The sequence below is a fragment of the Notechis scutatus genome, chromosome 2, assembly GCF_049901735.1.
Source record: "Notechis scutatus isolate UNSWTSFEM ecotype Mainland chromosome 2, rNotScu1.2, whole genome shotgun sequence".
NCBI classification, from domain to species: Eukaryota; Metazoa; Chordata; class Lepidosauria; order Squamata; family Elapidae; genus Notechis; species Notechis scutatus.
Genome location: NC_142010.1, coordinates 63786478 through 63805360, shown reverse-complemented (window position 1 = coordinate 63805360; position 18883 = coordinate 63786478). Strand labels below are relative to the sequence as shown.

General features: G+C 36.5%; 1 protein-coding gene across 1 annotated transcript in view; it reads right to left on the bottom strand.

Moving 5' to 3' along the window:
- DNAH1 (dynein axonemal heavy chain 1) overlaps positions 1 to 18883 on the bottom strand; it is a 225215-nt gene that overhangs the window by 106392 nt on the left and 99940 nt on the right. Inside the window, exons 16-22 of the mRNA XM_087954929.1 lie at positions 17120 to 17202; positions 16024 to 16165; positions 14920 to 15075; positions 11117 to 11315; positions 10034 to 10287; positions 9323 to 9535; positions 1540 to 1704 (exon numbers count right to left, since the gene is read on the bottom strand). Coding sequence (XP_087811055.1) covers positions 1540 to 1704; positions 9323 to 9535; positions 10034 to 10287; positions 11117 to 11315; positions 14920 to 15075; positions 16024 to 16165; positions 17120 to 17202 — 1212 coding nt within the window. The remainder of the gene's footprint in view (positions 1 to 1539; positions 1705 to 9322; positions 9536 to 10033; positions 10288 to 11116; positions 11316 to 14919; positions 15076 to 16023; positions 16166 to 17119; positions 17203 to 18883) is intronic.

The following is an 18883-nucleotide window of genomic DNA, read 5'->3' as shown; positions in this document are numbered from 1 at the left end:
CACAATTGAGCAAGCAATGAAAATTGTAATATAATTTTACATTGTGGATTTAATTTCAGTCATGCACTAATAATAAGAATATTGGTGTTATGTTACAACAAAAAGGGCTTAATATTGGGATGAAGCAAATTTACAACATTGTAAAGAACAAAATGAAGAGAGCTTGCAAGCCTATCACAATCTTTATACCTTTGCTCTCTGTATTTAAAGAGAGTAAATTAATACTCAAAAGTAGGTAAATTATTTGGAAAAGTAAAAAGAGAAAATGGGTAGTAGGAAAAAGAGAAAAGGAGCTGGCTATGTCTATCCTCAAGAAAATGCAATCCATGAGAGAGTCCCCACCTAGAACTATGATTTTAAATAATTGTTTGAAGGCTAATGTTAACCATAGAATACCCTCTTTGAATCCTAGAGCAAGATGATGAGAGCAAACACTGAATAGAAGAAAGGAACATATTCATTAATAGGAGAGAAAAAAAGAAACTGAACCAGATCTTCCAAAACATGTCTTAATCATGTGTCTTCTCAGACGTGTAAACAAAGGAAACATTTAAGCTGTATAACTAAATATAATCTATGGAGATTCTCAATCATCCAGGTCATGGATTGAACTGAAGAAGCTTCTTGGATGAAAAGCGAAATGTCTCCAAAAAAAAAAGCAAAGAAAACAAATATAAGAGTTCTTACTGACTTTATTTAATTTTGTTTATCCCAAAATCAACAGGACTCCCACCAAAAATTCATAATGATGGCACACAATTAGGTGCAAAATAACAAGGAACAATTCTTAGAATTTTGGTAAGGATTAATTTGACACAGTGTCTTAAACTGAAGAAACATATTACACAAGTGTATACCTTGATAACAGAATATGTTACACACTACACTTTATACATTTTGATATACTTATTTAAATTTATGCAGAATCAACTTATGAATAGCATTTTCCATTGAACACGTCCACATTATCATGGTTTTCATCCCCCAATTTCCTATGACCAGTTTGAAGCCAACATGTTGCTAACCTTCAAAACACCACAAATTCCAGGAGCTAATCAGTGCTTTTTCCATCAGACTACAGTGCAGACATATTCCATCATTTATGCTTTCACCTCATGTTGTGTGGCAATTTCTCAAAAGGAATATCAATTTATTTGTTAAAGAGGGAGAGCTATGAATAAGCATCTATTTCTTTGTAATATTTTAAAGATCTTTGAAGTAATAGAGTCTTAGCAAAATGCTATTGTAGTAAATCTTCTATGTGAACGGGGGAAAGACTGAGCTTAATGGCTAACATGAAGATAACATGGAGATAGAAGAATTCCAGTCAGTGAGAGGTCAGCACATCCATAGCCTCTCCAGAGAACAGCAAAAGGAAAATAGCTTTATATGCATTTTCAAATACACCAAAGCACAGCTTAAAATTGGTTGTTTCTTAAGCATTACTGATATTGTGGAATCATTAAAGTTCAGAAACAGCTTTAAGGTGGCTTACAGTCTTTTTACAGAAGTGCCCCATGCTAATAGTTATAACTTCACCTCTCTGTTCTCATTGGCATTCTTCATAATCTTTTTCCACATCCTCTCCATCGTCTGGTAACGTTTACTTTCCACAGGTAATTGTCTATTGATGTCTTCCGAACTAAAAATGGGCTCCAGATATAGCCAGGAACGCTGGCAAGTGAGCCATTCTTCCAAGACATCCTAGAAATAATATGTTGTATTAGTGTGGCTGTAGATAGATAGATAGATAGATAGATAGATAGATAGATAGATAGATGGATGGATGGATGGATGGATGGATGGATGGATGGATGGATGGATGGATGGATGGATGGATAGATAGATAGATAGATAGATAGATAGATAGATAGATAGATAGATAGATAGATAGATAGATAGATAGATAATAGAAGAAGAGAGGGAGGGAGGGAGAGAAGGAAGGAAGGAAAATATCCTCCTAGAGGATATTTACTTTTATTCAGATTCATACAATTCTGTTTTTCACAAACTGCTTAAGACCTGGTTTTTCTCCCTGGCCCTGAGCTAGGATGGGATCAAGCCCTTTGGTTAGTTTTTGGAGTTTTGATTTCTGGTTCAACTATCTTCCTTTCTTTTTCTTGTAATTTTTGTATTTTAATTTTTATCTGTAAGATGCCCAGAATTGCTATTGAGTCCACAGCCTTGACATTGAAATAATAAATAAATACATATTAAACCACTTTGGCCATAGTTAAAGACCACCACAATGTATAAAATTAGACCTTTGACTATACATGGAAGCAGAGATAGATATTTATATCAAGAGACTAGATTTTGAGAAAGCTAAAGCATCTTTAACTTTTAGAAAACTTAAGAAAATAATGGCTCATATATACTTTTTAATATTAAAAACAGAGAGGGAGGGAGAAAAGAAATGGTTTCTAATTTTAAGGTATTCTGTTTTCACCCTTCTTACAGAGCATATTCAGGACATAAAGAAAGAAAAAGACAGACTTCTGTTATATGAATAGAAGTCTACTCATGTCAAGTTGGATTTAAATATATAGTAGGACATCAAAGAGATCTCATCCCTTACTGCATGCAAAATATAAAGTTTGGAGAGAAATTTTCAGCTCTCAATATAAAATATACTCTTAGGCCTACAAGAAGAGTATGGTATTTGCTCTAGATCTGGCTTCTTCATGACTAAAAAAACACCTAGAAAAAATTAATCACAATGATGGCTCTATAGTATAACCAGCAGTTTACTTGTTTAGAAATTCTATATCTACTGAACCAGAGTTACAAAGACTTCACCAATCATCTCATATATTGGTGAACCAACTTTCCAAAACAATCTAAAAGATTGTAAAGGGAAGGAACCATTTATTGCTGTATGAAGTATGTCTAACTCATACATACTGTATCATGCAAGGAAAAACATTGACTTACAGCATTTAAATGAAGTAACATTGACTTAAAGCACTTAAATAGAGTAACCAGAAATCCAAACATTCAAACTTTTTAAAACAATCATTTAAAAAAAGAACAGCCCTGGAGATAAGCGAACAGACCTTGGGGGATGGGAGGAAGGAACATATTGGTTGCCCATTTTTAGTTTTAGACATTTTATGAAGTGACTGAACACTGCAATATTCTTCAGAAGAAAGAATATGGTACTAACCACTTTATGACATAATAAAGCATCAGAATCTAGTGGATACTATATTGGTTGATATAATAACTAAAGTATTACTAAAATACCAAACCATATTGATTTTCCTGCACTCTATTATTCTTGCGGAAACAGTCATTATTCTTTTTTTATATTATGCAGTACAAGAAGGAACAAATTTCAGTGAGTCACTTAGTATTAAAATATGTTTCAAATATAATAACTATATTATGAAGCCCTTTTAATTTTGAAGCTACTGCAAAATTGTTCTAAAGTGAAAAATAAAAATTGTGGAAAATAATAAATTAACAAGATGCCCTTTCTGAAGTTAATTTGAAGGCCTCTTTATACCTCCATTAACCAGAGTATAACCATGCCCTGGCAAAACTTGTTCTGTGGAATGTCCTCATGATATTGGTTTTATCTCATCCTCATCTCAGCCCATGATTAAGACAGGCTTAAGTGGTCCTTAGCGATCTGGTTTTAAACTATTTTTTTTCCTTTTAAGCTGAAAAAGCATCCAAAGACAATGACAAGGTTTGCAAAATTGCTAGCCATTATGTCCAAGGAAATGTCAGGTGACTAGTAACTTGTGGAACCAGAGAGGCTTTTTCAAGTTGATGCTGGCTTCCCTTTTCTCCCTGGTTAATTAATGCACAAATTGCTTTGCCTATTATGCCCTACACCTACATAATCAAGACAGTACCATATAGCATAACTTAGAACATGCATTAATAGATGCAGCATAGGATTTGTTAATGGGGACAGAAAAAAATTATACTGGTATAGTTTTCTGTTAACTCAAGAATAGTACTTTTATCAGCAGAGAAAGATCCCAAGATAAGACCTTCCTTGACAAATCATTAATTTGGACATCAATATAAAGTTTTCAGCTCATGTGTTACTTTGCATATGTGCCTGAAGTAACAAGGTCAAATGTATTATAAATTTTAAATGTATGAGCTGCAGCACAGCACAGCACTGAACTGTTTTTTTTTTAATATTTATTATACTTGTAAAGTCCAGAATAGATGGATTCTTGGAATCCTTTTGATGATGGGGAAATGCTGCAGTATCTTTCAATGTTTTCCTCATCCAGTAATAATGACTGTTCCTTGAACACAGGGCAAAGAAGGTTTTTATGGAAAAGTCAGCCAATTTATTTTAGTTTTTATAAACCCACTGAATTGGTTATTTCACAAAAATAATATATGGGCTAAAGAGGGAAGAGTTAGGTTCTAACAAAATCTCATCTAGTTTGCATTAGGTTAATATCCATCTTATATAATGGCAACAAATGCTGTATGACCAGCAGAAGTAATTACTTGCAGAATGACCCTGGGATTATTCACTACCTTTAACCAAAAAGACACCCCTTTTTGAAGTATGTTGGCTTAGTCAGGTTCAAAGCCCCACTTCCTTGATGCCTGCTTAAATATGCTCTGATGTCTTCCAGTCTCTCTGATACTGGCAAGCGTACAATATTCCTCTGAGTCAGGCTGGGGGTTACAAAATTACACTTCTCTCTGCACTTCAGATTTTGTGGGCAGACAGGTGTGTAATTAAGTGTCTTCTTCAAAGGAGATAGTGCTGAGACTACAGTGGATGGTCAAGAAGTCATACAGGGAAAAAAAAATAACAGTGTGCTAAAACTTTCTGAAACTGAAGAAAAGGGCATCATAATCCCAAACATTCATTTTCCTGCAATCCCAGTATAACAAGACTTCCAAGTTAACCTCTTTGCTTCTCAGGCAGCAGATAAGGCAGCAGATCTTCCTGGGAGCATTATTTTCATAACTGACAATGATTATATTGTCTGTTGTCTAAGGGGTTGCACTGGTATTCTACCATTCAATTTTGTATTGCTGTACTAAGATTTTTCCAGCAAGATAGAAAAGTGCTTCTTTGTGGGGAAGTTTTTATCCGTTGGTAAAAATCTTTGCAATCCACATCATATGGAAAATTAATCTGTCTGGTAAAAGGATTTTTTAAATGTGCAAAATTATGCTCGAAGAACACACGGTCACATTAGAAGTGCAAGCATGTCACCTGATTTGTTCAGATCTCGAGTTTCATCTCTGTGCCATCCTGCAATATTCTGCAGAGTTTGATTCAAACATGTAACAATGGCTAATGACCATAAACAAAGCAAAAATATTTAAAATAAAAGCTTGATGTTAAAATGCTTTACTAAAGCCTTTCACTGAAGAAGACATTATACTAATATACATTAACTCTGAAAGACATTCTTATTTCCATCTAAAACTTAAAAGATTTTTAAAAGTATTTAGATTTTGGGTAGTCCTCAATTAACAACTGCAATTGGGGCCAGAATTTTTACCGCTAAGCAATGCAGTTAAGTGAGTCACATCTCATTATGCAAACTTTTTTGCCATGATTGTTAAGCAAATCATTGCAGTCATTAAGTGAATGATGAAACGTTAGGCAAATCTGTCTTTCCTCCTTGACTTTGCTTGTCAGAAGCCCTTTAAGAAGGTCATAAAAGGCAATCAGGTGACCCTGGGATGTTGCAACCATCATAAATACAGGTCAGTTGCCAAGTGCCCAACTTTTGATCGCATGACTCCAGGAACACTGTGACAGTCATAAGCATTAGGACCAGTCATGTCACTTTTTCAGCACTGTCAATGATTTTAAACAGTCATTAAACAAATGATTATAAGTCAGAGACTACCTATATTGAAATCAGAAACTTGCCCATGGATGTTTTTAAAAAAAATATTTTACTGACTCTTGTGAGGTTCTAAGATTAACAGTAGCCAGTAGGAAAAAATATTTATTTTCTCAGTTTAATAAATATTATGCAAAACTGCACAAATGCAAGTACCATATTTGCTTTCACTTTTCTGCTCTTCATGCATTACTTGCAATTATTTATTCCATTTTCCCTGTCAAACACAATAAGCTTTACCATTAATTTAAATTAAAAATTAAATTAAATATAAATTAGCTCAAATTAATTTAAATTCATTTTCATAATATATTCCTCACTGCATTATACAATTTATATAATATTCCAGGCAATTCATTATGTTTTCAGCTAACAATATGAAGTTGTCTCCAAGTTCATGGACATCTATGTCCTCAACTGACACGTTTATCCCTAAACACATTAAACCATCAAGATCTCACCATACAACTTTGCTTTATTTTCCATTCAGTGTTAACACGTTTGCTAAGTATTCTATTTATTCTCATCCATTCTTTGCTGGCATCATACATTAGTATTATCACATTCGGCATCCAATCTACTTCCTATTTTGCAAAACATTCCATGTTTTTAAGCTGATTTAACATATGCTTTCTCTAAATCAATAAGTATTGAAGGCAGAAGGAGAATGTGCAGAGGGTGAGATGGTTAGATAGTGTCATTGACGCAATGAATATGATTTTGGGCAAACTCTGGGAGAAGGACAAGGGGCCTGGCAAGCTATAGTTCATGGAGACGCAAAGAATTGGATGTAATTTGTGACTGAACAACAAAATCAATAAGTTTGTAATGAGCTATTTTTTACATACATTTATTTTTCAACTGTGTTAAGAAGAACAAAATTGTGATCTGTGCACCCATTCTCTTGCCTGTTTCTGGATTTCATGGCCTCACTGGACTCCCCAAATTTAGCTCATTACCTTTTGGTACTCTTTTGATCACAATTCTGGAAAAAAAACCCTTCTTAAACTAATCCCCTTATAGTTGCTATAAGGGAATAATGCATAAGAAAATAATAACTTTGTATAGGGGGAATAATAACCATTCACTTAATCTAAAGAGCAGTGGTGGGATTCAAATTTTTTTACTACCGGTTCTGTGGGCTTAGAATAGAATAGAATAGAATAGAATAGAATAGAATAGAATAGAATAGAATAGAATAGAATAGAATACTTTATTGGCCAAGTGTGATTGGACACACAAGGAATTGTCTTGGTGTAAATACTCTCAGTATACATAAAGAAAAGATACATTCATCAAGAATGAAGAATCATAACGTACGACACTTAATGATAGTCATAGGGTACAATCAACAATCAAATCATACTAGGAAACAGTCAAGTGGGAGGGGATGGGTGATAAGGAGTGGTGAGAAGATTAACAGTAATAGTAGTGTACACTTTGTAAATAGTTGAACAGTGTTGAGGGAATTATTTGTTCAGCAGAGTGATGGCTTTCGTGAAAAAACTGTTCTTGTGTCTAGTTGTTCTGGTGTGCTTATTTATTCAGGGCTTATTTGGTGGGCGTGGCTTGGTGGTCATGTGACTGAGTGGGTGTGGCCAACTTAATGTCACTCACGTCGAGGGCTGCCTCACCTGGCCCCTCCCTTCCCAACCATTCCTTGTCACACCCAGCCTCAACTTATTTATAGTTCTGTAAAAATGTTGTTCATCTTTTTTTTGACTTCATTATCAATAGATGTACTTTCATGGACCACTGAAAGGAGAAAATGGCTCACATGCTTTGCCCAACAGTGCAATAGGCAACAGGCTTTTAAGGTGCTGCCAGAAGGAAAGGGGGGTGTATTTTCCAAAGCACCAGGAGGCAAACAAGAAGCAATGGATGGAAACTGAACAAAGAGAGAAGCAACCTAAAACTAAGGAGAAACTTTCTGACAATGAGAACAATTAACCAGTGGACTTGCTTGTCCCCAGAAGTTCTGGGTGATCAATCACTGGAAATTTTTTAAAGACTGGACAGCCATTTCTCTGAAATGGTATAGGCTTCCCCCAAAAGTCCCTTCTAAGTGTTATTCTGACACCTTTCCCAGAACCTCTACTCAAAGTTTGGCATCCTCAGTTTTCCTGCCTGAGCAGGGGCTTGGACTAGAAGACCTCCAAACTCCCTTTCAACTCTGTTAAACACACATGTATTTATACTCTGGACTATAGACATTGAATGCATGTAAACCCTGAAAAATATGTGGTAGCCCTGGGCAAAAGAAAGGCAGTAGAATCACTCTAAGCGTAGGGACAGTGTAAAATATTAACACATAATAAATAATGGAACAATTAAAAATAATAGCACAGAGTTTTCTCTGTCTTTCTCTCTCCCTTTCTTCCTATTTCTTTTTCTTTCTTTCTCTTTCTTTGTCTCTTTCTGTCTTTCTCTCCCTTTCTTTCTCTCTCTCTCTCACACACACACCACACACACTCTCTCTCTCCCTATTTCTCTTTCTTTCTTTCTTTCTTTCTTTCTTTCTTTCTTTCTTTCTTTCTTTCTTTCTTTCTTTCTTTCTTTCTTTCTTTCTTCTTCCTTCCTTCCTTCCTTCCTTCCTTCCTTCCTTCCCTTTCTTTCTTTCTTTCTTTCTTTCTTTCTTTCTTTCTTTCTTTCTTTCTTTCTTTTCTTTCTTTCTCTCTCTCTCTCTCTCTCTTTCTTTCTCTTTCTTCCTCTTTCTCTCCCTTCCTCTTTCTTGTTTTCTTTCTTTCTTTCTTTCTTCTCTCTCTCTCTCTCTCTCTCTCTCTCTTTCACACACACACACCCCTGTCAGCCTTCATTCCCTCTCACTCCAGGCACCTTACTCACAAGGGAAAGTGAATCCAGCATTGGAGAAGTTCTGCAGGTAAACGGACTTGCATTTGCAGCTCCTGCAAACTTCCCTATGGCTGGATTTCCCCCCACCCTCCCCCAGTGTTCTTTCCCTCTCGGTCCAGGCACTTTACTCACAAGGGGAAGCGATACTTCTAGTGTCCATGAAGAATCCAGCCTTGGAACAGTTTTGCAGGTTAACAGACCGCTGCTCCACCCACAGTCATGTGTTTTCAAGTGGCTGCTTGAAAATGCATGGCTAGGGCGGGGGAGCAGTCCTCCTTTAAACTGGGGCAGCGAGCATCGGGTGGGCGGGGCAAGCGAGTGAGCGGAAACCAGGCGACCGGGTTGGGGGCATGGCCAGGTAGATGTTGCTACCGGTTCGGCGATCCATGCCAAATTCTTGCTACCGGTTCGCCCAAGTAGGTGCGAACCGGCTGAATAGCACCTCTGCTACAGAGTAAGTAAAAGTTAAAATCTATACACAAAGATGTCAACATGAATTGATCTGAGAATGCACTGGGGCCTATGTAACAAGTTACTATCTTCAGAATTATTTTGAGTTAAGAATTTGTGTTAAATATAATCCCTCTTCTGAGCACAAAAAGCAACTTGAAAGTGTGTACCTGGGTCAGCTTCAGCTTATTTTCCCATGTGTTGATCCTTTCCTCAAATGGCTTTTTGAAAGGCGAAAAGGACATGCTTTGTGTCATAACAATATGATCATCAAGAAGCTGAGAGGCTTCATCAGGACTCTTCAGAATAAATGTTTCAGTTTCTTTGTACGGAGCTACATTGAAGAGGATAGATTCCCATTCACGCTCCATTTTATCCAAAGCCTAGGAAATGTGAAATAATATTTTGAACATCACTGAACATAGTTTGCTTTAAAAATGGCAAATGGACAAATGTTAACAGAGTACAATGGCACTGATAAAAGGCTGAGCTTTACTAAACAGAAAAGAAGGAAAAAAAGAAAATGGAAATTATTATTTTCTATCTCAAATTTTATTCTTAGAAAACTTAATGAATGACATGCAAATATATAAGATTCCCAGTGAATTTCATCCTAGTTTAAGCCATCCAACATTCTTTATACCTCATGCCAATTTAAGAAATGATTGCTAATTAATATATTGAAGAAGATCTATCTGTTTTAATACATTCTTCTCAGAGAGACTGCCAGTGTTTGGGTTACAGATTTTTCAGCAGCACATTGTATAAAATTTTTAAAATTCTCTGAATAAGAAGTAAGAAGAAAACAATTCAGCTATTAGATAACATGTTGGAACATAAAGGAAGGCTACAGGGAAAAAGAAATTGAATGGCATTCTCACATTCTCAATTGAGTATTCCTTTCCTGCAATTTCAGCTATTTTGGCTATAATCTCAATGTGATCCTGGAGCTTCATCTCCAGACAGCGGGCAAATGTCAAGTTGGCTTTGGGCTTCACGTTGATTTTTATCTCCTCTGAAAGCATGTCCCAATGGCGGTTGCGCATGCCAGGATTGCGCAGCCCTTGAATCAGAGGTATATAAGGCCGGAATTCCTCAATTTTGCCACGGATTTCCACAGCCACATCCTGGCATGCTTTTCATAAGACAGAAAAAATAACCATCAAAAGACATCAGGATAGAGTAAATCAGAGCATTGTTTAGAGAAAAGAATCAGGGAAAGATCACTGACAAACGTAGCATTACATTAACTGAAGGGAAATCTTCATTTTGTCCTAGCAGGTGTTATTTCTTTGCATTTCTGATTAAAGATTAATTTTTCCTATAGATGTTTTCTTTAAAGTTATAATTGTGAGAAAGGCCTGCATCAAAGGGGCAATATTTTAAAATTGTTTTGAATAGTCTGCTGCATAGCCTCTGGCTGCTCTTGCAGTAGAAATGTAATAAGCTACCAGTGCTTTCATGAGATGAGATTCTTTCAGTACAGGAAAAGCGAACATTTTACTTCGTTATACAACTGTATTTTTAACCTTCTTGATTTTTAATGATTCACCTGTTTACATATACATTCCTTCATATTATTTTTCTGTTAAACTGATTCCCTGCATTTCAAACAGAATCCACTGCTTAAAACAGAACACATTAAAAGGCAAAACCCCCCACAATCCTCCAGTGCAGAATATATTATAATTTAAATATACAGCTACCATCAAGATCATTTCCGAGAAAGTTTATAATTCTGATACATTTGTATAATTTCTGAAAGGGTGCAGAGGGAAGCATTTTCTAAGTCTTTTTTATACTCATTATTTTTCCCGAATCTTCTGAAACTCGTTTTCCATTGAGCAGGCTTACAGTGAGTTTGTATAAGGATAAACAGACGAACACTTGCTAAAGAAGTCCAGATTTTTAATTTCATCCCTCATCAAAATAACGCATAATTGGTTCAAGGCCTAGCATTTTACCTGGAATATCCTTGAAATGTTTTACACATTTGTGCATTGTTTTAAAGGACTCATTGACATTCTTCTCCAACTGCTCTGCATCGATTGCAGACAGAGGATCGTTCATCCAGCTGTCTGCCCAGCGAAGCCAGTCTGATGCTGTGGTCCAGAGATCATAGAAGGGCTGAAAGTCTTTGACCATCCTGGACAACTTATCATACTGAGGGAAGCAAAAACAAGCAAGAAACAAACAAACAAACAAACAAAAATGAATTGCCGATAGCTTGTGTTTGTGGAAAGTATCTTCTAAAAAAAGTCAACAGGCAGTCATGTTGTATACTTATTTGCTCCCCCTATGCTAGTATAAATAAACATGGAAGGAGCCCTAAAGCCACTTGACAGTTGGCAAATCTTCCCAAATGTGTTCCCTGTGAAGAGTGCTCCTGTTTTTGATAGCCAATCTAGTAGAAGGAGTGACAGAGAGGATGAGATACAGTGCAAGGGCTGGGGAGCAGGAGAAGTGGGGAGTCCACCAGCCAGTGTTGCTCAACAACCCCCTGTTGCTTTGTTTTTACACAGAGCTAGAGATACAAGTGAGACAGAAAGACTAAATGAGGCAGAAAGATAGAGAATAAACATAAAAAGAGAGCCAGAATTTTATGTGAGAATCTGAGGATTATCTGCAGAATAGGTGACTTCCGTGTAAAATAAGAGGCAGATCAGGTCCTGACAAACACTGAAACTCTATGGATCCTCAGCATCAGATTTGCCAGAAGATTAAATTAGTGGATATAGTCATCAGTCAAAACATGCCTCTTGTTCCAGCCACATCCCTTGCCAAGGACAGGAGTTAATGGTGGTTTTTTTACTATAGGAAATTCACCAATTGCTATTTTTAATTTGTTCCCCATTATAGCTAATGTGTAAAAATGGTGCCACTGGTTGGCCTCATTATTGAGATAGAATAGTGCTTTGTCTGATGGTTCAGAGCAAATTGTGCTAATTTTGTGTCAGCTCATAAACTGAAGGAAGAATATTAAAGCAGCTGTCTGGATAGTCCTGTGGGGGATATCAATCAGGAATTTACTTGCTCACATTTTATATTATATTAACCATATTTTTCAGCCAAATTATATTAATGTTTAATCTGAACTTTTTCTAGATGGGGTGTCAGACCTGGATATAATACTAAGATAGCATTGGTTACACTTGTGGAAATCCTGTGGTGGGACCAGGATTACCTACTGCATGATTGCTACAATGTCTTAAGATCATCAGCACCATTGATTATGGTTTACTGGCTCAAAGGGTTAGGAATGGGAGGCACAGTATTATACTATTTTTCCCTCTTCTTTCCATGGCTGGTTCCAGTTGAAGTTGATAGATGAGAGGTCTAGCCCTAGGCTCTTGTTTTGTGGAGTATCTCAACGTTCTCCCATATAACCCTATATCACATCTACAGGGATCTCTTGCATAAAGCTATCTGTTGGCATCCAGACCAATTAAGTGATGTTGCTTTAATAGCCAGAAGCTGTGGAAATCTGGATGAAGACAATTTCAGATTGAACCCTAGTTAAGCCTAGTGACCGTGAACTTTGAGCATACCAGAAACATCTCATCAGTAGTTTTGGATGGGATTTCAATTTCACAGACTGAAATGTTGTGCAATGTGAAGGTCTTCATAGACTCTTGAGTTATGCATAAAGAATTGGTGGTAAACATGGCCAGGAGGCCTTTTACATATACTGTTCACTAACTGCACCAATTTCTGAATTGGGAGACCATACCACAATCACTCATGTTTTAGTTAGCTTGCATTTGGTCTGCAGCAATGAAACCTAACATGAAGCTATCTATGCAGATAGTTGAAAAGCTATAGCTAGTCCGGAATTGAGCAATGCTGTGGTTATTTGCACACCACAGTATACCCATTATCATCAGTACATGAGATATACTGGTTACCAATCAATTTCTGGGTGCATGCAAGTTACTAATTGTCACCCATAAAGCCCTTCACAATACAGGGCCTAGATATCTGAAGGACTGTTTTTAATTATCTCTGCTTGTCCAACCAGATCTGATACTATAGGATTGGCATGCTCCGGGTCCCATAAGTGTTGGCTTTCAGGAGACATGCCTTTTCTCTTGCAGTATCTATCTATAGAACAATGTTCCCTGAAATTCAGACTGACTTGGCCCTGCTGTCCTATAGAAAAGCTTTGAAGACTTCATTCCCCAGGGACTGGACCTGGAAATTACATGAGCCTGTTCTGAATGTGAATTCTGTCTGGCACAGTTTGAAATAATTTCTGCTGTATTTTTAATTCTCAGTTTTCATTGATTGATTGATTGATTCATTCATTCATTCATTCATAGATACAAATATGAATTCAAATATCTGTCTTTCCTCTGCTAGGCACTTATTTCACCTGACTTTTGCAATTTCTTAAATTGGTTAAAAATGGGAAATTGAGAAATGGTTGTAAACTATGGTGTCCATATTTTGCTGGGAAAAAATAAGGGGCAAACCTGAAAAAGGGGCAAGTCTGAGAGAGATTTATAACAATAAATAATTCTTTATGTTTATAAATTTACAAAGGAAAATTTAAGAGTAAAACAAGAAAAACTTTACAAAAATGAATATTTTAATAAAATAAAAGCAAACAGTATACGTACATTTATTTTTAAAAAGACAATTCAATTCTATATTTGTCACATGAATATGGAAGATGATGCATTAAGTGATACTATTGGTACAGTAAAAGTTAAATGACCAAAATAATGCTAGCTGAACTACTTTTAACCAGGTCCTTTGCTTATTAGACTTCAGTAATAAAACCTGTAACTGAATTTCTCCAGACTTTAGTCAATAACTAATTTTTACACAATATTGGCAGCAAAAGCGATCCCTGGACATAGCCCTCCAACATTATTCAATTTGGGGCAGTGTTTTCCCCCCCCCAAACAGAGCTCTCTCCAGTTTAATGCTAGCTTGGACAAATGGATGAGTCTGAATAGCAGCTGATCATAGGAAGCAGTGGAGAGTTAAGTGAAGCTGAAGAGAAAGAGCTGGCTTTCTCTGCCACTTCACTCCCCAGCAGAGAGAGCAAGAGGGGTGAGGAGAGAAACGCTCAGCTGTTATCTAGGGTGCATGTATTCAAAAGCTGCCCTAATAGCTTCTGCTGGGGGGTGGGAAATGGTGGTGGAGGGTTCCTGGTGAAGCAGTAGAGACAACTATTATAACCCTCCTGTTAACTGTCACTTCTGACTCTGGTTGTCAGCTAGCTATTCAGACTGATCAGTTTCTGAGCCAGGGACTGGGTCAGAGATCTGGTGGCTAAACAGCCTTCGCTCCCCTTCACCTACTACCTCTCCCAGCCTCAGCAGCTGGTCCCTAGGCTGGGCGAAGTGGCAAGTGAAGAATAGGATAAATTCTGACAGATGACTAAACCTTCAGGTGATGTGATTGGCACATGATTTTCCCACTGGCTGGTGATGCTGACAATATGGGGGAAGAGCAGTGTTCCCAGCACATGAATTGAGGATACATTTTCCAGCTCATAGACAGAACAGAGGCAACTAGAAAGGGCAGCGGAGACAGTAAAATATATGCCTGTTTACTTTTTTTGCTGCTCACAGACAGGAGAAAAACACTTTAGTTAGATCACAGGGAAGAATTTTAAGACAACCTGCTCAGAAAATACAGACAGAAATGTAGTTGTAATGAAATACTGGTGATGAGATAATGGGAAGTTTTTGCTGTTGTCATCAGCTCACAGAGAAATATAAAGCATGATGAATGGAAAAAAATGCTGGACACTCACATTTGTTACATGCATGCCGAAAATACGCTCCCGGTTATTGTAAAGCAATGCCAACTGCTGGGACTCTTTCAATTGCTTCCGGATTCTTCTGGCTTCATTGGCTATCTCATGGGCCCGGCCAATATCCATGTGTGCAGAAAATCCAGCCACTGCAATCTGGGAAACAAAGCAGGTATAATATATAAGAAGAGAGAATCCTTCAGACAAGTATTTTGACTGGAAAATAGGTTCATGAATTTTCTCCAACATTTCAATTGTGTGTTGCCTTTTGGTTACAATTCCAATGTATTTCTGAGGAGTGATTAGCAACCAGTCTTGGAATAGCATATCAGGGTTGCATTGCAAAAGGGGACGCAACCAAATAAATAGATTTTTAAAAATGGATTGGGGCATTTTTTTTAAACTTTTAAACTTGTAATCAACACAGACACACATATTCTTAAAATGATCCCCATCTGATCACATTTCACTTGATTTTTGGGTGGAGAATAAATCAAAAGGTGTATGTACAATCCCTCTCCCCTTTGTTCTCTTGGTTGCATACTCTTCCACACATAAATACACACACATATACAATATAATATTCATATTCAGAGGAGTAGCATTATAGGTTTGTTACAGGTACGTAACAAAATTTGAAAAAGAGGTGTTTGGTGCATATGGTACTTAGGCTACAGGCTGTATACCTGAATTTTAGCAAGTTGATAACAGCATGAATTAAAAGCAATATTTGCAAAATATTCAAAGTAACACCATTTCAAACATATGCAAAATAATCTCCAAATAGGATTTGACATATAAATACCTTCAGGACAAGAGCAAATGTATAGCCTAAGCAAAATCATGGAAGCATATCCTTTTTATACGAAAAAACTTATATTTTATATTAAAAGTCTACATGCCAAAGAACATTTATTGCAGGATTCAAAACATATAGGGCTGTGTAAACCCGGATAGTGCATGAATTAAATAGGAACAATTGTTTTGACAAATGTGGTTAATACACAATTTCATGTATCAAGCTTGCTTGTATACCCATATATGTTTGTTTAATGAGAATGAGAGAATGAGCATGCAGAGAAATCTGCAATCAGGGATTAGTACCTGAAGGCCATCTAAACGTTCCAAGAAATTGTTTTGATCCATCAGCTGAATTTTATGGAATCTTTCCTCATCTTCAACATGCTGTTGCCTTATTAATTCAATTTGTGTACTGATCTTCTGAGGCCAGTTACTTGCAGCCCACCTGTAAGTAAATGAATGTCTCTTGGGGTATTATAAGAAAGTGCTAATGCACTTCTTACAGCTAAATACAGGCAGTATCTGGGAATGAAAAGAAAAATAATAATCCCACAAACCCCTTCATATCACAGTTTCATCATGCATACAATCCCACCTAAGCACAGGATATATATTAAATAAAATAGCTTTGGCTATGTCACATGGCAAACCATGCTATAATTCAGGAAAAGAAGCTCCAGTGAAACAGAAGACAGAATAGCTATGTTAGTTCTCAGCCTATAAAATAGGAAATATTAGAATGACCCACTTCATCAGAAGATATTTTTGAGCCTGATCACTGAAATAGTAATAGATAAATTACCATATGTTGCAAATCAAACGTGCTATTCAAATTCTTAATAAGTTAAAAATAACATCAAATTATGTTCAGGGTATTTCAACTCACATCATATGTAATATTTATATGTTTTCTTATCAACTTTAAATGCTATGGAAAAGAGAATACATTGTACAGGCTGGGACCAAATGTTTTACTTTCTGCATCTAGTTTGTAGCATATAGTTGCAATGAAATGTTGGCAAGGACAGACATTTTTGAGCAATCAATAAATTCTTATGAATGCTCTACTACATCTATATACATAGACATAAGCAGCCTAACAATCTCACACTTTACAGTCACTAAATTCATTGGTCTTTCATGAGATGCAATGTAAAATAAAGACCTTATTTTTTTTTTAAAAAGGTCAGAAACTACAAGATTGCTTCAATTCCAGGCTGAAGACTCACATCATCACAGCTTCTGCATTTGAATAAGGTAGTGCAGCAGTTATCTTTTCTGCCTGCCTGAAGAGATTTGATGAAACCTTCTGATGTGTAAATAAAGCCCTGAGGCACAAAATATAATAACCCAGGCCAAAGGTCTTGCTCTGACTCCAGGGGAAATGACTTATGCTCACTTGTCATTGAAGTCATCTTGAGTCAAACTGTAAAGAAATTCCTCCATGACTTCATATTCTTCCATAACACTGCTTATCAATTCCTACAGGATGATACATATAGAAAGAAAAACAAAAACAGAGGCAGACGTTATTTCCATGATCAACATTTCCTTCCATTATGGAACAAAATTTAATATGGTGAGATTCAGATACAAGGATGAAGAAAGAGGAAATAATTCTATTGCTTGGTTGTTAGGCTACAGTAACACAACAAACATAGCAGGATCTGAAAACCTCTGAAGTGTTACTTTAGGAAACTTTAGGAAGTTTAAGACTATAGCAGGGTGTCAAACTGGTGGTCCATGGGCCAGATGCATCACACGCAGGCCACGCCCACCCCATGAATGGAAAAAAAACGTCACAAAATGCCATGTGATGGCAACATGACATGGTGAGTTTGACACCTGTGCTATAGATGATTCTTAAAGCCTGCTAGATCCTATTGGCAACTGCAAAATACTGTTATTGCCAACCCTACATGCTTTTTAGCATTTTTAATAACCCGAGAATCAATATAATTAGAGTTCACAGTCTGGGTGTCCTTTGATTATATCAGCTGCTACTAGATTTACAGGTGGTGACTATGGCCAGGAGCACATTTGTATAATTATATCTGGGGCACTAACTGTAATTATCTCTGAACCAATTGGATTTGTGCCTTGTCACATGCTGTTTTGATTACTGTAACATGTTCTACATTGGGCTATCCTTCCCTTGAGAAGTGTCAGAAATTGCAACTGGCACAAACCGAAGTAGCTAAGCTAATAACTGATGCAGATAGAGATAACATATGATGCCTATACTAAAAGGTCTGCTCTGGCTGTTAATCGCTTAGCAGAGCTAGTTCTGATTTTTAAACATCTAAAAGGTATAAGGCCTGACTTTCTAACACAGTATCTTACTTATTTATAACCTTGCACATTGTTAAGATTTTAATGAAAACCCACTGGAAGATATCTCTGCAATCATGAGTTTCTGGCACATGGGAAAGGCCTTCTCTTCTGTTGCTTCACATGTTATGGAACATACTCCTTCAGATACTGTGTTTGGCTCCTAATCTCTAGGTGTTTCGGAAAATCTATAAAAATTCTGTTCTTCTGTTCCATGATGTTAGTATTAATTGTAGTGTTAATTTATTTGTTTAAGTTTTTACACTCTTGGTTTTTTTAGTATTTTGTTATCCACCTTGAATATTTGCCAGAATACAAAAGCAGGGTTTTAATAAATAAAGTATAAACACTGATACTGATAGTGCTCTGTCAATTTATATAGTGATGTTCACGATCTAAATAAAGAATTGAACAAATCATTTTGCAGCAACAGTTCAATGCAGTTTATACACCAACAGATATTTCTACTGCCATAGCACTTCTGTCCCCAGATATCTACATCTTTTGTTTGAATCCAAGAGCGCTACTGCTCTGTTTATACATAGTGATGTGCAGAAGCTTGAAATGTGTCTTTTTTATATAAAGGTATAAATATGTTTTCCAGAATATGTTATAGCTGCAGTTTCTTAAAAATCTGCATCAGCTCCCTAAGTACAGAATACAAAATCAGGAACTTGGAAATACCTTTATTTATTAGTTAAGTAAGATGCTCCCATTTGGTCTGACAAAAATAAATGTTTGCATACTCAATCACTACTCCTTCAACATAATTTATACATATTGGAACTTCCAGGTGAGGAATGAAGAGCTAAGATATCTCTGAATAAACGAA